Source organism: Cervus elaphus, chromosome 18 (genome assembly GCF_910594005.1).
Source record: "Cervus elaphus chromosome 18, mCerEla1.1, whole genome shotgun sequence".
Taxonomy (NCBI): domain Eukaryota; kingdom Metazoa; phylum Chordata; class Mammalia; order Artiodactyla; family Cervidae; genus Cervus; species Cervus elaphus.
The window spans coordinates 68,503,069-68,524,009 of NC_057832.1; the positions used below are offsets into that span (position 1 = coordinate 68,503,069).

At 38.6% G+C, this 20,941-nt stretch overlaps 1 protein-coding gene across 6 annotated transcripts in view; it reads left to right on the forward strand.

The window, feature by feature from the left end:
- Positions 1–20,941, forward strand: part of AOAH (acyloxyacyl hydrolase) — a 183,721-nt gene that overhangs the window by 16,856 nt on the left and 145,924 nt on the right. For all 6 annotated transcript variants that reach the window (XM_043873042.1, XM_043873043.1, XM_043873040.1 and 3 more), the window contains exons 3-4: positions 2,659–2,754; positions 14,166–14,232. In XM_043873042.1, the coding sequence (XP_043728977.1) occupies positions 2,659–2,754; positions 14,166–14,232 (163 nt within the window). The remainder of the gene's footprint in view (positions 1–2,658; positions 2,755–14,165; positions 14,233–20,941) is intronic.

Consider the following 20,941-nt stretch of genomic DNA (forward strand, 5'->3'; position numbering starts at 1 on the left):
TCATATGACAGTTCTATTTCCAGTTTTTCAAGGAATCTCCACACTGTTCTCCACAGTGGCTGTACTAGTTTGCATTCCCACCAACAGTGTAAGAGGGTTCCCTTTTCTCCACACCCTCTCCAGCATTTATTGTTTGTAGACTTTTGGATAGCAGTCATTCTGACTGGCATGAGATGGTACCTCATTGTGGTTTTGATTTGCATTTCTCTGATTAGGAGTGATGTTGAGCATCTTTTCATGTGTTTGTTAGCCATCTGTATGTCTTCTTTGTAAACTCTTGAGAAGAAGTTCCAGAAGGTTAGGTAACTTGTTCAAAGTTACACCATTTTAAGTGACTAATCCAGTATTTGAACTTTGTTTTTTAAAAAAGCTTATTTTTTATTTCAAAGCTTCTCCCTTTTTAACTATACCACACTACATCCTCTTATTACATTGCAACATAATTACTTATAATTATTTTAAATTGCAGTTATTAAAATGTATTTAGCTCCACCTAACTTAACAAGTGATTAGCAGAGACATAAATCAAGATTGAAAAGTGCATTATAAATGTTATAAATATTCACGTATATTATATATATTTTATGTTTTTAAAAATGAAATTTGTTTATCTCTGGATGATTTAAGTGATGTTTATCTTTTTAACACTGCTATTTTAAAAATGTTCTGAAATGAGATTGCATTGCATTCATCTTTTGAAAAAGTGTTAGTTGCTCTGTTGTGTCCGACTCTTTGTGATCCCATGGGCTGTAGCCCCCCAGGCTTCTCTGTTCATGGCTTTCTCCGGGCAAGAATACAGGAGTGGGTAGCCATTCCTTTCTCCAGGGGATCTTCCCAGCTCAGTGATTGAACCCCAATCTCCCACACTGCAGGCAGATTCTCTACCATCTGAGTCACCAGGGAAGCCCCCTTTCTTGAAAAGTTATTGGTAAAATAAAACAAAACATATATGAAAATGTTTTTAAGACTGTAAAGTGCTAGTAAGTATCAGCTACTGAATTCACTGCAATGTAATAAAGCCCTCAATGCATGGATTAGGTTAAAAGCACATCTAATCCACCTTGGTGATTGAAGTCGAATGCCCCAGAGGAAGGTGCTCCCAGAGCAGTAAGACTGGTTATCAAGGTTGAACTATCTCAGATTTGGTGAGTCCAGCTTTGCCAAAGGGTACAGAACAACTGAGGCCAAAGCCTGATGAGGTGTTGCAATGTCTAGAAAGTGTAAGTCTCTCCTTCTTTATTGGCAATCTCTCATTCTATGGGAGATTTAATTTCTTTCTGTCTAAAGAAGCCCAGTTGTACTATTCACATCTGTTATCAGCCACTTTCCCTCAAGGATTCCTAGTGGGAATTTGGTTTTAATGACACTGTGTGTGAACTTGGGTCCCCAGCTCCTTGAGAAGATGGATAATAGTAAGTTGATTGCTGGGCCAGCCACCCTGGAACTTCTTTATTTTAGATGTAGTCCTTCTTTTGTCTCCTTGGAAACCAGCCTCTGCTAATAAATGCCACTCCTCTTATCTCAATGAAGCTGAACAGTTTCTTCTCAAAGTTACTGATCTTTGACCAACCAACCCCTTGTGTATAGAAGGGGTTAACCATTATCATACATCAAGGTAGCTTGAGGAATATATTCTTAATTTAACCAAAGGTTCTTTCTAGACACTTATTGTATTGGTACATGCTTTCAAGCAGAGTGATTTATAGCTGGGAGGTAAAATAATATTTTACAATAGTGTTATGGTTTCAAGCTTCCCTGGAGGCTCAGATGGGAAAGCATCTGCCTGCAATGCAGGAGACCCAGGTTCAATCCCTGGGTCAGGAAGATTTCCCTGGAGAAGGAAATGGCAACTCACTCCAGTATTCTTGCCTGGAAAATCCCATGGTCAGAGGAGCCTGATAGGTTACAGTCCATGGGGTTGCAAAGAGTCGGGCATGACTAAGCGACTTCACTTTCTTTCTTTCTTATGATTTCAAAGCCATCTTCATTTGTACTATTATCTCATTTAATCATCACAGCAGTCCTACAGGAAACTTAAGTACTTTGCAGTGAGGAAGCCAAGGCTTAGAAAGGATGCACGATAAGCCCAAGATTCAAGGGCAGGACTCAGTCCCAGGTCTTCTGACTCCAAATGTTGGGCAATTTCCACCTCTTTTCTGCAATTAAAAATCTGAGCCCAGGTCATAAGCTGAGCATGCGTAACGTGGGAATGATCCTACTCACAGTGAAGCTGTCTACTGCAGAAGGGAGGGAGAGCAGATAGCAAAAGCCAGTGTCCACTGAGCTTGTCCTCAGTGCTGGCTGGCTGTCTTCTACACACTAACTCCTATAAATGGCATCTCTTTCCCCCATATGATCAAAATGAAATGGAAATAAAGAAAGATTCAATTACTTCCCTGAAGTCACATAGCTTAAAAGTGACAAAAGTCAGTTGATAACCTGTCTTTCTGACCCCCAAAGTCACAATTTTATCATATTTCACTAAAAACTCAGCACACTCATTCCTGTGGTTGATTATAAAAATCATGTCAAAAAAAAAGTTCTCTGTTTTGGGAAGGTTTGTGTTCTTAAGGACTCACATATATCCCGCTTTCTTCTTCCAGTCCTCCAGAGAAGCTTTCCATGTGACATAGCTGACTTCTCTTCTGCTCCCTGCAGGGTGTGTGCTGGTGGTGTCTATCATTGAACAGTTCACTCAAGTTCACAACTCGACGGTCCAGACCTCAATGGAGAGACTGTGCAGCTACTTGCCTGGTAATGTAAAAAGGGTCACTTGGCTACGGGTCTGATTCTTTTCTTGCTCATGAGCCATCATGAGTGAATGTATACCCCACATGAGTTTACAGAGGAGAATCTGACTGTGTTCTTTCTGTGAGTTGATATTCTTATGGGAATCATAGGAATTAAAAGAAACACACAAAAGAACACTCTAGGCATTTTCCCCCCAGACATTCATTTTCCATCATAGCAGAATGAGATTGCTGTGGACATTTAGGGAGTAAAACATCAAATGGCCAATTTTTTTTTATGAATCATTTATAATGATTTGCCCACCTAGTGATCATGACCTTAAGTACCAGGAAGGCCAAAAAATCAATAATAAATAATTTTCAATGATTTATGTTAATTTAACCACATACGCATTCTCAAATGCATGAACATCCCTTCTGACACAGAGCTTCATTTAGTCTGAAAAGACAATGGATCTTAAAATTCCAAACAGGAAAATAATCTGGGAACACTCCATTGATATAAATTGGATCTCAATAAAATCCCTTACACATCCTGCAAAAGAAGGAAATGATCTGTGGTTTAAACAAATTGTATGTTGTTGTTTACTTACTAAATTGTGTTTGGCTCTTTTGCAACCCCATGGACTGTAGCCCACCAGGCTCCTCTGTCCATGGGATTTCCCAGGCAAGAATACTGGAGTGGGTTGCCATTTCCTTCTCCAGGATATCTTCCTGACCCAGGGATCGAACCCGCATCTCCTGCATTGGCAAGTGGATTCTCCACCATTGAGCCACCTGGAAAGCCCTTAAGCAAACTGTATAGTTGTTTTAAATTTCATCAGAATGAGAATATTGATTCTATTTCCCTTATATTAGAATATTCTTAGGTGTACAATCACTTCATTGAGAGTCAAATTTTCATTCACTTAATGTTAAGGAACTAATTCTTCAAAGATGCCTACAATATTATTTTTAAGTAAGATAGTTGGACTCATGACACTTTTATCTTTGACTTAACAAATGCTGTGTCAATGGCATCAATGCACTTTTAGAAAATTTATTGCTCACAGTCACAATGTACACTCATAAGCTCATTATTGTATTTAAAAATAAAAACTAAGAGAAAATAATACACAAATACATGTGCTTGCAATGTCCTAGTCTGACTACTGCTAACATTTTGACATAATTGCATAATCTTTCTTTCATGGGATTAGAATGTGACAAATAAACCAGAAGGCGCTTTAGCCTCCCCTGATCCCAGTTCCATTTTCCTTCTACCTCTCTAGAGAGAACCATTCATGTGAACTTGATGGATATTAGCTTTGTCAAATTTTATACTTTTACATTCACTTCATTGTCTATGAATCTATAGATCATGTATAGTATTATCTATGGGTAATTTTAAAATATTTTCCTGGTAAGAGGAAACAAATGCAGAAAACCACACAAAATAAATGCATAGTTTTATCAGCTATTGAAAGGTGAACATCTCTGTAAACATAGTCCAGAAGAACAGGGCTATGTTCAAAAAGGAACAGATTGGTGACTACTCCGAAAGTCCCAACCACATGCTCTATCCCATCAAAAACTCCTCCTTCTCCCTAAAATAAAGAAAGAAAAAACAAACAAACAAAAAAAACCACCTACCTGTTACTATAATCATCTTCTTGTATTGCTTTATAACTTTATCATCCAAATGGGTATCTCCAGACACCATAGTTTTGTCCAATTTTAAAATTTTTGATGTGTCTTTTCAGTCCCATTGTAATCTACCAGTTCCTTTTCCATTCCTTCCCTTTCCTTGTAAGTGAGCTATGGAATTTGCCCTGTAGTTGCTGCATTTTGTTGGTGGCATTCCTGTGGGAGGATTGACTATGTTTCTCTGCATCTGTATTTCCTGAAAATGGCAGCTAGATCTGAGGCTTGACCAGACTCCAGTTTGATTTCTTGCTTTAAGTGATAGTGTTTTCTTTCATCAGGAGGCCATCATAAGCGTTTTTCTCTTTTTTTATTTTTGTGATAATGGCATTGTTGATGCTCTGTGACTAAGTCTGTTACTTCATTGGAGGTTACAAAATGGTGCTGCTCTAATATATCAATTATATTTCATTTAGTAGTTGAAATATATTGAGTCAGTTTCCCCCATCATCATCATCGTTTAGAGATGTTTTTAGATAGTCGAGTTATTGTCTAAAGCTCATTCCTTAGAAAAGACTCATGGGAACAATATTCCCTGAATTCTTGCATATATTTTTTCTGCAGTTACTAACAGTACTATTTATTCTAAGAAAGGCAGGATAAATGCCTGATTCTTTTTCCCTACTTGCCAGTTTTCAAATAATTCATTGCCTTTGTGGTATCATCCCAAACTAGTCGTTTAGTCAGTTCAGTTCAGTTCAGTCGCTCAGTTGTGTCCAACTCTTTTCGACCCCTGTGGACTGCAGCACACCTGTCCTCCCTGTCCAAACTCCGAGAGTTTACTAAAACTCATGTGCATTGAGTCAGTGATGCCATCCAACCATCTTATCATTTGTCATCCCCTTCTCCTCCCGCCTTCAATCTTTCCCAGAATCAGGGTCTTTCCAAATGAGTCAGTTCTTCGCATCAGGTGGCCCAAGTATTGAAATTTCAGCTTCAGCATCAGTCCTTCCAATGAAATATTCAGGACCGATTTCCTTTAGGATGGACCAGTTGGATCTCCTTGAAGTTCAAGGGACTCTCAAGAGTCTTCTCCAGTACCACAGTTCAAAAGCATCAATTCTTCGGCACTCAGCTTTCTTTATAGTCCAACTCTCATATCCATACATGACTACTGGAAAAAGCATAGCCTTGACTAGACAGACCTTTGTTGGCAAAGTAATGTCCCTAGGTTTTCTTTAAAGTATCATTATGAACTCATGAATTTATATGCATTTGATGAGTTTCAGTCTACTTCAGTTATTATCCTTTTGAAGCTCAAATTTGTCTCATCTTTGACCAGTGGGAACTTCTGTAAGTTGACTCCTCCATCCTTTTGACATAAGTCTAAGTAATCTTTGATAGCTTCCTCACTAACTGGTATGATAGTTGTACTAGCCTGCCTTGTACATTTCCAAGTGCAGACTTGAAATCAGTCATTTCTCTTAGATGCTCTGGTTTCTTTTAGTGGGAAATAGTATTAAGACCACAGTCTGAGTACATAGGAATGTCATTGCTGCTCAGTTGGTCATTTTTTCTAGACTTCTTCTGTTGACAGTGATAGAAAACATACATTATATATTTACATATATTATTTTAAGATAAAACATCTAATGAGTTCATACTGTCACTTTAAATTCAAATTCAGGACTGCAGGATTTTTTCTTTGCATCTTCTGTCTCATATCTGTATCTTCTACCCACAGTCAAAGTCCTAACTCTCATTGACAAGGGGATTGATTAAATTAAAAAATCTCATGATTACTCACTTACCTATCCTTCTTTTCACATACAAGAGGCTCAGGATGTCAATCTTAATACTACTATTATTAATATATTTTATAATCCTTGAGAGCAGTTAAATTGTTTTTTGAATATTCTTTCCCCATATCTCTACACTTTTTAATCATTGTACTGTATTATTTGAGCATACAGCCATTACATATAATATATACATTCCCTTTGCACCCTCATTTAGTTTTAGTTCCATCAGCAACTATAAGATTGATGTTCACCACCAGCCCTTATGCAGATATCTCTCTAGTCAAGTTACTATCTAAAGTTCATTCCTCAGAAAGGACTCATGGGAACAATAGTCCCTGAATTCTTGCATGTTGATAACAAGCTGACTTGTCCTTTATACTTGAAAGTCAGTGTTTTTCCAGATATAAAAATCCTTGGCATGTAATTTCTTTCCTAAGTGTTTTAAATATGTTATCAAAAGTTTAATGATAATCTAATTTTCCTTTTCTTATAAGTCATTTAATGTTTTTGCTAGTTCAAATGATTTTTTTTCATCTTTATAAAATTTAGTCATCTAACTAGACTATATCTTGGTGTCAGTTGTTGTATATTGATGTTCTAGGCACACAGTATGCTCTCTCAATGTGTAGCTTCAGATACATTTTTTTTATAATCTTACAAATTTTTTAGTATTTGCTCAGTTTTCTTGATTTGGTTTTCTTCTTCAGGGATTTACAGTATCCATATTTTAAATCTTCTTTGCCTGTATTCATGATTTTGCCTATCTCTTGAATGAATAATTTAACAATTTTTTTTCTTCAGCTAAGACAGCAAAAGAGATGATTTATTGTATACATGTTACATTCAGCCACAACTGAGAAGATAACTAGTCCAAAAATCACAGGTCCAGGGCAAAGGACCAAAAGGGACTCCTTTGATATGAGCAAGGTGGGTCTCTCAAAGGTGGTCAAGGTGATCAGAATAGCCATGGATGTTCCAGATCCATTGAGACAAGTTCTAGATAGTAGGCATGCCATCCAACAATTTGTACCAGCATTGCTGACCTCTGACTTCCCTATTTTCTGCTTCTGTGGATTCCGTGGCTATACAGGTTTACATTGACCCCTGCCTCACCTTTCTTCTTTTGTGCTTCAACCCGTGCATTCACTTCTTCCTCCACTTCATTCTCATGGCATGGAGGGTTCTCAAAAGATGGCTTTAAGGCCGAGAAATGTATTTATTTTTAGTTGGAGGATAATCGCTTTCCAATGTTGTGTTGGTTTCCGCCATACATCAACATGAATCAGCCATGGGCGCACATATGTCCCCTCCCTCTTGAAGCTTCCACCCCATCCCACCCCTCCAGGGAATCAGAGCACTGGGTTTGAGCTCCCTGTGTCAACAGCAAATTCCTACCAGCTACCTGTTTTACACACAGTAATGTGTATATTTCAATACTACTCTCTCTATTCATCCTACCCTCTCCTGTCCCACGGTGTCCACAAGTCTTCCTCTATGTCTGCATCTCCATTGCTGCTCTGCAAATAGGTTCATCAGTACCATCTTTCTAGATTCCATACATATACATTAATATATGATGAACACTTCTTAATCACTTCATTTATTTTATCTTGAAAGTTTTCCTCTTTTTCATCTGCTATTTCTCTTACAATGTCAGCTATTGTGTTCCTTTCTTCTCACAGTCATTCTAATATGGATGTAATTTCTTTTATAATTTTATGTTCTTCCCTGAATTCTTTTATTCCATTTCTGAGTTTTTTTCAGTTCTGATTTCTGTTGTTCTTTCATGTCTTGTATCATTTTATTAATACTTCTCACTCATTTTAAAATACCATTATATTTTAATCCTTTTTTTGGCATGATTTTCTGGCATGCTTTTGCTATCTGTAAGGATGTGATTCTGTTCCTTATTCTTTTTTTTCTTCTTATAATAACTTTGTATGGGAGTTGACCTAGATACATTTCTGTTGCTCATTTTTATGTGAAATTAGTTTTCCAAAACTCTTAGAAAGAGAAGTGGTTCAAGGCAGCCTCTCCAAATGCACAGAATTCCTTCCTCTGTTGTTTTTGTTGGTGTTAAAAAATAAACACATGGCTGCTTGCATTTTGAGATTTTCTGATTCTATCTTCCTGCCCACTTTTATCTGGATTTTCTCTTTGTTTTGCTTCTATCCAGCTCATTTCTCCTCAGTGTGAGCCTTATCCTGGAAGGGAGCTCTGAGACGAGTTTCTAGAATTTGGGGATGCCTCACCACTCAAACGCCTTTGTCCTTCTAACCTTGAGTCTTTTGTACTCATCTGCTACAGAAGTGAGCTAAACCTCATCCCTGCCTTTCCCACTTTCAGCTGATATTCTTAACTGGCCCACCACACTTTGTCATCAATACCCAGGCTGTTTTGGCGATTCGCCTATTTATCCCTTGCATCCCTTTACTTTCTCCCACACTTGATAACCCCCAAGTTTCACAGTTGTGAGTGGTTTCTTGTTGCCTTAATTGTATTTGGGGGCTCATGGAGATATCTAGTTTTGCTGTAATTAATGTTCATAGTGTTTTGGTTTTCCTATTCAGAAGCTTTATTTATTTATTTGATAGAGATTCAGTGAAATATCAGAACTCTGCTGCCTCCACCACCGTCTTACCAGAATCCTCCCCGTGGGGATCTCATTTTTACATCAATGCTTACTCTATATACCACTCTGCAACTTCTGTTTTTCACTCAACAGTATGTTTTTTGGATCTATACATGTCAAGATATACATAGACTTAGGTCGAACCTCTAAGTTATTCTACAGTCCTTCACCATATAAATGTCCCTTATTTTATTTATCCATCCCCTTATTATTGGACATTCAGCATCTATTATAAACCTTACTTTATATTCTCACATCTCTGAATTAGAGGAAGAAGAAAATGTTATTATCATTTTACAAGGAAAAAAATAAATAGTCATAATTGTCATTAAGACTTGTTTTGACTAGTTTTCATTTCTGTGTAGTAGACCACACTGATAGATATCACCATTTGTGCCTTGAGTTTGATTTTCTCTTTTTAGGCAAAGTTTTGTTGTTCAAAGGTGAAAGCGTGGGTAAAAATCCCATTTCTCAGATGATCCTATTCTAATGTACCAGCAAAACATAAATGCATGAACCAAGATTGTGGGTATTCAAGGTTCCATCTTGGGTCCTAGTGACTCTTAAAAACTTTTTGTTCAGGTAAATGAGAGGCTGAAAGTCAGATTCCGGTAAAATAGTAGCTGGCTCTTCACCAAAGGGAAGCAACGTAGGTATCTCTGTCTTCAGTAGTGGGCCACCTTTCAACTAGAGGGGCTTTTCAAAGAATTCATAAGCCTACTTGGGGGTATTTTCATTTTATTAATTAACATTTGTATCTGGATGGAAATAAAGTACTCAGCTCAGATGAAAGGCTCTTTCACCTGACAGACGTAAAGGCAGAGTGGATGTTACTGTTTCCATTTTGTGGAGGTGGAAGAACAAACAGAACAGTCATATGAACTGTGTAGGCTAACAGTGACAGTCTGACCGTTGGCTAAAGATTTCTCCTGCTAGAAGACATCATAGGACTGTTTTGTTTATGAAATATAAAAATATCCACACTGCCTGAGTACCCCCAGTGTTGCCTTCTCTCTAGAGAGCCAGGAGAATGGGAGAGAGGGAAGTCAAATTATGCACAGCGACAGTTATGATTTTTAAAATTACTTTTAAGGAATACTGCTTTACCTCCAAAGCTAAATAAGTTTATAAAACATAACCTTAGCAGATAAAGCATGCAGCAACATTCTTGGGAATAATCACTTGGTGAATCATGTTGGCCTTTCCTGTGCCTGGGAAGACAGTTTTTTCAAATCGTGCAAAGGATTTCTGACCTTCAGTTTCACCCACTGCTTTTGCCTCTGGCTCTCATTAGTAAACACCTTGGAAGAATCTCAGAATTGCTAATGGAAAAATGATTAATGGAATCATTCTCACTAGGGGTCAGCAGACTCCTATGCCCTCAGTGTCTTGCTAGAACTTCACTGTCTTGGGTCACCTGTGCAGAAATCTTATCTCCTTGGAGTATGATAGTTAAAAACTGATGTCAACTTAAAATGAGAAAGGCCACTCTCCTTGCATTCTGTAGGCTCTGAAAATCTACATGCAGCCTAAGAACACACAGCCACAGAACTATCTTGGTGGTCAACTCACTGTGTTTTAAATGTCTAATTAGTAAGTTGGTATATACCTGCCATAACTGAGGTAGATAAGGCATCAAAAAATGTCCTAAGTACATTGAAATGCATACTACAAATAACTTGGGCTTTTGGAATAAAAGATTTTAATCTCTTACTGAACTACTCTACCCTTGGGGAAGCCTTCAATTCTCAAAGTTTCTTCTCCTAGAATGAGGGTGAAAAAACCACTCCCTCAAAAATATCTTATGAGAAAAGAAATGATGGTAAACCTAAAGGTGACTTACTACCTGAAATGTTCTAGGTTTTATTTACACCCATATATATGAATACACTTAACATATGATGACTGTGCAATTGTTCCTTTTTTAACCTTCCTTTGCCCTTGGAAGTGGCCATACCTTTTTATCCCTACGCTGTTTCAAGTCCTTTTTATTCTGTAGAAATTAAATGCTCTTGTACCTTCCTGGTCCCAAGCACAATTTAACTGTAGACTTTTTACATCAGATAGGTTACTAGCACTATGTTAGTGTCAATCTTTTGTTCAGTTGTAGCAATAACAGGTTTTCGTCTAATTATGGCTGACTGGGCCTGATCAGGCTTTTTCTAGAGACTTTTCCTATCTCTGCTCTGTACTCTTCTAGGTCTATCTAGAGTTTAGCTCTCAGAAACCCAGATTGTGTCCCACAATAGCCATTTCTGCAGTAGCCTCTCACTCTAAACCATCACAGAATTTGAGGAAACTGATTGTTCAGATGGCCCTGCACAGAGGATTAGGAAAATCTTGCTGTCATTCACTTCAACTTGAGCAAAACAAGATTCTAGAAAAAAATACATGCTCACACACATGTAAGCATCTCTTATTTTACCAGAAAGAAGAAAATTGTTCTCTGCCTTTCAGGCAACACTGCAAGTGTATCAAAGAACACCTGGTGTCAATTTTTAAATTGCTCTGCTCTTGGCTGAACTAGTGCTACACGAACAACACTGGAAACTCATTTCCAAAGTGCTTTACAAGTCCATGTAATGTTGAATGTCAGTTATATAATCCTCCAAACTTCCAAGATAACATAGTGAAGGGAACTGAATCCTACTCCTACATTTTTCAGATGAGGAAACTGAAACCCAGAAGGGAAATCAACCTGACCAAGGTCGAAGCCAGTTACCCAGTGCTGAAACCCAAGTCTCTGAGTTCTGGAACATCAAAGTTCCTTAGGACCCCTAAAAAGGAACACCCAAGGGGTGCTGTTTTTATTTTACAGCAGTAGTATTGAGATTCAGTTCAATTATACATGCATTTAAAGTGTATACTTCAATTAATAATTAAGTCACTCAGTTGTGTCCGACTCTTTGCAACCCCATGAACTGTAGCCTTCCAGGCTCCTCTGTCCATGGAATTCTCTGGGCAAGAATATTGGAGTGGGTAGCCATTCTCTTCTCCAGGGGATCTTCCCAACCCAAGGATTAAACGCACGTCTTTCTCACGGCAGGTGCATTCTTTACCATCTGAGCCGCCAGGGAAGCCCAAGAATACTGGAGTGGGTAGCCTTATCCCTTTTCCAGGGGATCTTCCTGACCCAGGAATAGAAACGGGGTCTCATGCATTGCAGGCAGATTCTTTACTAGCTGAACGGAGTTGTACATCCATCACCACCATATATTTAAGAATATTTTCATCATATCAACAAGGACCTCTACCCACCTGAGGTGCCCACTCCTAACCATCCATTCCTTCCAGCCCTAAGCAACCACAAATTGACTTTCTGTCTCTATGAATTTGTCTATTGTGGTCATTTCATATAAATGCAATCACAGAAGTATGTTTCTTTCATTTAGCATAATTAATGTTCATCCATGTTGTACCATGTATCAGAAAGTCATTACTCTTGATAGCCGAATACTATTTTATTTTGTTCATCCGTTCAGTCATTAATGGACATTTGGATTGAATTGTCTCCACTTATTTGATTTTGTATATAGATAATTCCACTATGAACATTCATGTGTAAGTTTTTGTTTGGAAATGTTTGTATTTTTTTGGGTATATGCCAGCCGTGGGCTTGTTGCCTCACATAGTAACCCTATACTTAACCTTTTGTGGACCTGTCAGACTGTTTACAAAAGTGGCTGTGCCATTTTATATTCCTACCAGCAGAATATGAAGATTCTAAGTTCTTTGCAGCCTCATCATTTCTTGTGCTTATCTTTATTTTTATTCTAGCATATCATAGTGGGTATAAAGTGGTATCTCATTGTGGTTTCTAACATTTTCCTCTAATAGCTAATGATGTTGACCATCTTTTCATGTGCTAATTAGCTATTTGTGTAACTTCTTTGGAGAATATCTAGTCAGATGCTTTTTGAAAATGTTTGGTACAATTCACCAGTGAAGCTATCTGGCCCTGGGCTTTCCTTTATGGGACATTTTTGATTACTAATTAAATCTCTTGTTATATCTCTATTAAGATTGTCTATTTATTCTTAAGTCAGTTTCAGCAGTTTGTCTTTCTAGGAATTTGTCCATTTCTTCTAAATTATCTAATTTGCTGCCATGCAGATGTCATAGTATTTCCTTATCATTCTTTTTATTTCTGTAAGGTCAATAGTAATGTGTGATTGGTTTTAAGTTCCTACTTAAAAAGCATAATGAGTTTGAAGTCTTGTGCTTTATCACACACATAAAAAAAAAAGGTCCCATGAAACTATTTTAATATGAAAGTAGTATTTACATTGGGCTTCCCTGATGGTTATTTACCATTGAATAAGAATCTGCCTGCAATGCAGGAGACTCCGGTTCAATTCCTGGGTTGGGAAGGTCCCCTGGAGAAGGGATAGGCTACCCACTCCAGTGTTCTTGCCTGGAGAATCCCATGGACAGAGGAGCCTGGTGGGCTGCAGTCCATGCTGTCACAAAGAGTGGGACATGAATAAGTGATGAATACTTTCACTTTCAAGAGTGCTAGAGAGAGTTCCCATATTTATCTTCTTGTTCCATTACCCTACTCCCCAAGTAACTGGTATCCCAGTTTGAGGTAAACATGACAAGAAAAATTCTCAGGGAGGGCTTCCCATCTGTTCCTGGACAGTCCATCTAACCTAACCTTGCTAAAGTCCTCCTTGGAATTACCAGGGTTCCACAGAGGCTGACAAACTGGAGAAACAGGACCGGAGGGTTAACAGGCTTCATTGTGCAAACAGATTGATGCATAAAGCCTCCCTGTACTCACAACAGGGGAAGCAGAGGAAGGAGATTGTTTAGGTAGTGGGTTTGCATGTGCCTATGTGTGTGAGTCTCTCTGGTGTAGACGGCAATGCAGAGACACCTGTGACTGTTGGTATCTTTTTATCTCTGGGATACCAACAGCCAAAGCTGAATAGTCAAAGTCAAGTCTTTTTTCCCCCAAAATGAATACCACAGAAGAATATTTTCAATAAAGCAATACTTCAGATTATTTACTTTCAGGCAAATCCTGTTTCTGTCATCAACAGACGAGATCCTCACCATGAGATATTCCCTGCTACACAAAAGATAAAATGAGACTCCAGAATTTAAGTGTATTTTTATCAAAAAATTAGCATTCTTTAGCAGGTACAGTAAGCAAAGTAGCATTTACATAAACCAGAGTTGGAAATGATATTTTCATGGATACATTAACTGTAACATTTCTCCCAAATCCTTCTAATTAATCACTCGAATTAATGATAAATTAAGCACTCAGCTTCAGTTCCTAGTAAAGATCATTATTGACTCATGTGTTAAATTCATCATAATAATCTATTTCTCCTGCTTTATCTTTCTTAGAAAAACTGTTCTTGAAGACCGCTTGCTATTCAATGGTACATATATTTGGACCAGACATCATAAAACTGTGAGTATGCTAATACATTCATCTGATTCCATTGCTGGGACATGGGGAGAGCAGGGGAGGGCAGAAAACTGGGAGACAGCTGGCTCCATTTCTAGCAGGATGTACTTACTGCACATGGGCATAAGTCGTATCTGGTTCTTGTTAATAGTGGAAAATTCAAACCTGACTCAGATCGTCATTCTAGGCAAAGTCTCCCTTCAAACTACCGTGTGGCAACTTGACTCAGTTTCTCTCCAAGAGCCATTTGGAAGAATTTTGACCAATAATGCCAATAAATGAGGAGATCCTAGTGGCTGGGACAGGATGTTTGCCCCCTTCTCTTGAGCTTTCCCTACACTCCCTCCTGGATCCTCAGGCCATATGCATCTCAGGTTCTTCTCTTCTTGCCTCCCACTTGCTGGTTTCTGGCCTCCACTTCTCCAACCCCTGCCCCTTCCTTAGGGTCCTCTTTGTGCGCTGTTGGCATTTTCTGTCTGCTTCCTTTCCTCTACCTTTTTTTCTTTTTTGAGCTCAGGACACTGAATCAGATACATCATATTCCTGTTCATGGCACTTTCTCATCAAGAATCCAAACTTGGCTTTCTTGTATTTCTTATCTAGTTATTTACTAGTTATTCTAGTAATGTCATTAGCCCCCAAACCTACCATCCAAAGTAAAGTCTGGACCTTGACAATAACTTACCCTAATCGCAGGGTCTCTGTCTTTATTCTCATGATTTTCTCCACCCAAGTAATAAAGTCCATGCTCATCATTCTCTTGTTTTCCTTTTTGTATAGGTTTATGTATATGTATATTTTATTAATATAATACATTATAATCATAAAATAATATATAAGTAATTATTAAAACTCATTATGATTATTTTCTATATTCCTTTAAAGCATATTTTAAAATTTTATTTATCTCTTTACGAAGAGAGTATCACATCATTCATAATCTTTGGGGACCTACCACTTAAAATTGCATGTCTAAGATTCATCCATAGATTTGTGGCCTTGCTGTAGTTCATGCACTCTGAGTACATAGAATATCCCATTGTGTCTCTACGAGAGTCTATTCCCTCACTCTCCCATTGATGGGTGTTTGGCTTGTTTTCTGGTTTTCTCTCTTGTGAAGAGTTCTGTTGTGAACATTCTTACATGGTTCCTCCTTTATATGCCATTAGCCTCAGAGCAGAGTGGCTCAGAGAAACCCCCCACAGCAGGGTAGCCTGCAGTTAAGGATTTCTGAAGGCAAAAGAAACTTAAAATGATACAGACCAATGGGACAATCATGCTCCATCATGCTGTACCCCTGCCTTGATTTTGTTAATCTCACTCTACTGTGGTCAGTGATTTTTGATGGACCCTGGACTGGGAGTGTTTAGAAGGCAGGGACTACCATCTTCTTAGCTTATATCTCTATTACTGCCACTGCCTCCTAATAGGACCCCAGGCCTCCTGGATCCCTCATTGCCCTGCAAGTCCATAATCCACATTCTAGCTGGTCAAATAGCTTCTTAATGCAAAACTAATTATGGCAATCTCCAACATAAAATTTTTTACACACTTTACAGGATTCCTTAGCCCCCTGCACAAAGCTCTTTATAACCTGATCTCTGAGAACATGTTCAGACTCATCCCTGGCTGTTCTATAGCATACCACGCTCCAAACCAGTTGTAATTTTCCACACACACCAGATGGTTTTTGCTTCGGGACTTTTGCATGAAATGTTCCCTCATCTCCTACTTCTGTGGATCTTAGCTCCAGGGTCACTTCCTCTGGAAGTTTCCCTGACTCTCCCCAGGCTAAGATAGATACCTCCAACACACACACACACACACACACACACACACACACACACACACACTCACACAAATTCTTCCTTTCCTATGCAAACTCCTCTGTGCTTTTCACATCTGTTTGTAATGTAATTCTCCATTTACTTTTCTGAGTTGTTAACTAGATTGAAAGACTTCTGAGAACTAAGACTACATTTTTTCATCTTAAGTAAAATATTAATACTTAAGCAAAATACTGAATATACAGAAGGAAGGATGAAAGGAGGAAGGAATCCCTTCCAGAAAGAGAAGTCGCTCAGTTGTGTCCGACTCTTTGCAACCCGATGGACTATAGTCTACCAGGCTTCCATGTCCCTGGGATTTTCCAGGCAAGAGTACTGGAGTGGGTTGCCATTTCCTTCTCCAGGGGATCTTCCTGACGCAGGGATTGAACCCAGGTCTCCTGCATTGTAGGTAGATGCTTTACCATCTGAGCCACCAGGGAAGCCTGTAGTTCCAGGGCTTGGGGCAATACTTAAGCATAGAAAGTCTTTGATAAACATTTGTTAAATTGATTAATTATTTTTAAAAACAAAATTATCACCACAGATGAACTCTGACTAGACTGCTCCAAAGAAAATTACTTGAACATATAAAAAAGAAAAAAAAAATTAGCCTATGGTGAATCTGTTTACACACCTAGTCTGAGCCAAGTGCGCTGGGGAAACATCAGCTTGGCCAGAGAGGTTTTCTTGGACCTGGATTAGGGAACTGGAGAGGTAAGTAGAAAGCAGCCACAGATGCCAAAAAGGGCAGTACAGACAGATATCTAAAAGGGATATCAGAAATTAGCTACCAAGTGTGCTGGGAGTAATAGGGAAGTGGCCTGATTTCACTGGGACATCCATTGTTATTCTATAGTTGGCTGGAGGGTGCTGAGTGCAAGAGCCAGGTAAGCATGGGATCAAAGGGAGGACAGACTTTGCACTAGTACTATAGGTGTGGACTGTACAAGAGACAGTCCCCACCTCAAATAACTACAAATGGACACAGAGGGTTGAGAAAGAATGGGCCCAGCAAGCCAGTGAAAGAGTAGGTGATAGGGAAAGGAGGAAAGTTTTTTCTTTGAGATGACTCAAAGTTATAAGATGGTTAATTCTCACTAGCATGGGATAAGTCACTTTGAAGAAAGGTAGATGTAATTAACAATCCCTCTTTGTGGTTCCATCCACTGTTAGTTTTGTTTGTGAGTAATTTTTCAGGACCCGTAATAGTTTTTTGCTGATAGAAATTTCTCTTCCTATGGTGGCCTCTTCTTACAGCTTGTTTTAACCAATCACATGAAGTTCTGGGTTGATGTAGACCCTGAACATGACAATCTTATAATTTAGTTTTACCTAAATTTCAAGCTTCCAATATTAAATGTGTTTCCCAACCCAGAGGGCATCTCTCCTCATTATTTCACTCCAGTCAATTCTCAGTGATTCATGGACTAATTATTCAGCAATTACATTTCCTACCCACTGGCAAACCACAAGATATTGTTAGGAAGTGGGGCACCTTAGCACTCAGGCATTCATTCCCCCAAGAACCCAGGTCAGACAGGTTGGGCTACTTCCAGGAGCCACCTCGCCCAGCCGGCAACCATGTGCCCAGTCCTCCTTGTTTTGACATCCATTGTGCCAAATATTGCCATATCAAACCTGATGCTGGTTTTCTGCTCATCTCCCTTGCTTCGTAGTATCTATGCTCCCAATCATAAATTCCTATATTCCAACTTAAGAGCTCTCAGAGTTCAGGAGAGGCCTAAACTACTCACAAGTTTAGAAGAAAAATGCAAAACAGAGTTTATAACAATCTTGATACACCTTAAGTGTAATTAATGTATTTTTAAAGGACAAAAATATAAGGTATTACAATTGAGCCATTCACAAGACAATGCAAGGGGGTGGGAGGGGGGCTCAAGAGGGAGGTGATATATGTATACTTAACAGCTCATTCACACTGTTGTACAGCAGAAACTAACATACCATGGTAAAGCAATTATCCTCCAATTAAAAAAAAATCCTAGGATAAACCATTATGAAAAAGAATAATAAAAATAAACCAGCATATATATATCTATATATATATATAGATATAGATATAGATAGATATAGATAGATAGATAGATAGATAAGAAAATTGCTTTGCTATATAACAGGAATTAACAACATTGTAAATCAGCTATAATTCAATAAGAGTAAATAAGAAAAAGGATAACTACAAGATTTCTATAAACGATTAAATTCATAGTACACTCTGAAGAGTTTAGTCCAGAAGTGGGATAAAATTGTTAAGTCATATGAGGAAGATCTTCTTTCAATGCTATGAGTGTGTCTCTGAGACTATATATTAATGCATAAATCCTCCTTTGGAAGTGATGTCAAAGGTTTAAATTTGAGAGCTTTCATGTGTGAAAGGCCGTGTCCTTGCTCTCTGCCATAGGCTATCACTCTACCTGTCTGTCCAAACTTAACCCTGACCTTGCTTCCTTCTTCTGAGTTATGATAATGATGAACGATCATCAGCATTGACTTCATTCTACCATGATCCTAATTAAATTTGTTAATTAGCTCTGCCAAATGTGTTGAAGTTTCCTCCCCACAAGACTCACTCCTGTAAAGGTAGTAAAAGGATATAAATTGAAATGTGACCATTTTGGTCTTATTTGCTGCTCTGGAAAAGAGAAAGCAATGTTGGATGGGAATAGTTATTACAGGTTTGGATATTTCCTAAGTGAAAGTGAAAGTTGCTCAGTCATGTCCAACTCTGCAATCGCATGGAATTCTTCAGGCCAGAATACTGGAGTGGGTAGCCTCTCCCTTCTCCAGGGGATCTTCCCAACCCAGGGATTAGAACCCAGGTCTCCCACAGAGTAGGCAGATTCTTTAACACCTGAGCCACAGGGGAAGCCCAAGAGTACTGGAGTGCGTAGCCTGTCCTTTCTCCAGTGGATCTTCCCGACCCAGGAATCGAACCAGGATCTCCTGCATTGCAGGTGGATTCTTTACCAGCTGAGCTACCAGGGGTGCCCCTGGTAGGAAATTTGGAGATTTCCTAAGGATTTCACAAAGTATGTGTAGTCTAGGCCTTTTGTCCCATGGTTGGTCAAGAGCACACATGCTCTTTCGCCACTTCTTTGCAGCTTGCACATCCTTGTCGTGTTACACTTGTCTGGCCACATGAGGCTCAGCATTTTCTATTCTTGCCCAAAGGAGTGCTTCTCACTTTCAACCTTTCTGATGATAAAACTCTGGTCTTAGAGAATTCGGGAGGGATACCACATGGCCAGCCTCCCTCTCCTATTTTTCAGTTCAGAGAACACCACTCTGATTGAGGGGCCCCCATCTTCACTCTCATATTCAAGTTCACTTACTTTAAATTGTGTTCTATTTGCAGGGGAAAGAGAATAGGTGGACACCATATGATGAGTTGGCTCTTGTGGTTCTGAATTGCCACAGATGGGATATTGGCCTCAGGTTAAAAAAAAAAAAATTAAGCACAGCCCTATTTATCACCCTTCTGAGTCCACTAAATACCAGATTCCCACAAAGACAGCAGTCATCAGTTAAATAAATGAACCATTAAATCGAGAACAGATGTGTGAAAACAGTCACCCTCTCCTGATTTACTGACCCTGGGTAGATATTACTTTGGTAATGGACCTTGTGTGTCGCAAACAGCTTGCCCCACTGCTTAGCCACCTTTAAGTTGGTTACCTTCCCCTCCACCTCCCATGAAGAAACCCTGGAGCCAAATGGATGATTCATGATGATCTCGCTTTGCCCTCTTAACTCAGGTGCTCACAAAAGGCTGAAAAGCCATCTTGCCGGTTACATTGTTAGTCTCATTCAGCTGGAATGAAATTTAGAAGCCATGATCTTAGCCTATGTTTTCACATACTAGTGACCTTCAATTTTTTTTTCTTTTTTATTAAAGTATAGTTGATTTATAATATTGTCTAAGTTTCATGGGTACAACAAAGTGATTTGGTTATACATATATTTCTTTTCTATTAATTTCCATTAAAGTTTATTGCAAAATATTGAATATAGTTTCCTGTGCTACATAGTAAAACCTTGTTGTTTATCTATTTTGCATGTTAGTTTGCATCTGTTAATCCCATATTCCTAATTTATCCCTCCCCGCTTCCCCTTTGGTAACCTTAAGTCTGCTTTCTATATCTATGAGTCTATTTCGATTTTGTATATAAGTTCATTTGAACTATTTTTTATATTCTACATATAAGTAATATCATATAATATTTGTCTTTGTCTGACTTACTTCACTTATGATAACCTTTAGGTCCATCCATGTTGCAGCAAATGGCATTATTTCATTCTTTTTTATGGTATCATTTAATTCTTTTTTATTCATTTTCTTGGTTTAAGAAGTGTGTTGGGAGTGGCAGGTAGAAAATGAATATGGAAGATTTGTTTTAGCCCCTTCAAACCTAAACGTAAACCAAAATGCTTGAAGAACAGTATCCTTACACCATCCCCAGGGGAAAAAGTCAAAGGTAAAAAAATTAATTTACTTTAAAAGGAAAAGAGATGCTTTGATTACACCTGAGAAAATGATTTCAGGTGTTTAAGGCCATATCATATTTTTTGCTATAAGGCTCAGCAAACTTTAAAATATTGTTCCCATCAAATTACACCCCTGTCCATTTCTCCTATCTCAATTTTATTCATGGCTTTTCTAGAAAAGCATCCCAGTGCCCATGCAAGAGGCTGGCTTACAGTTCAGTGCTGTTAGCCCCTCTCTCCCCACCCTCAGGACCTTATTGTAAAAGTAGAATGCAAGTGGCAGGAAATCGTTATGATCCAGCAGCTACACAGGACTGGACTCAAAGGCCATGCCAGAATCCATTCCGGGGATTTTTACCTTCTTTCGAAATTACTTC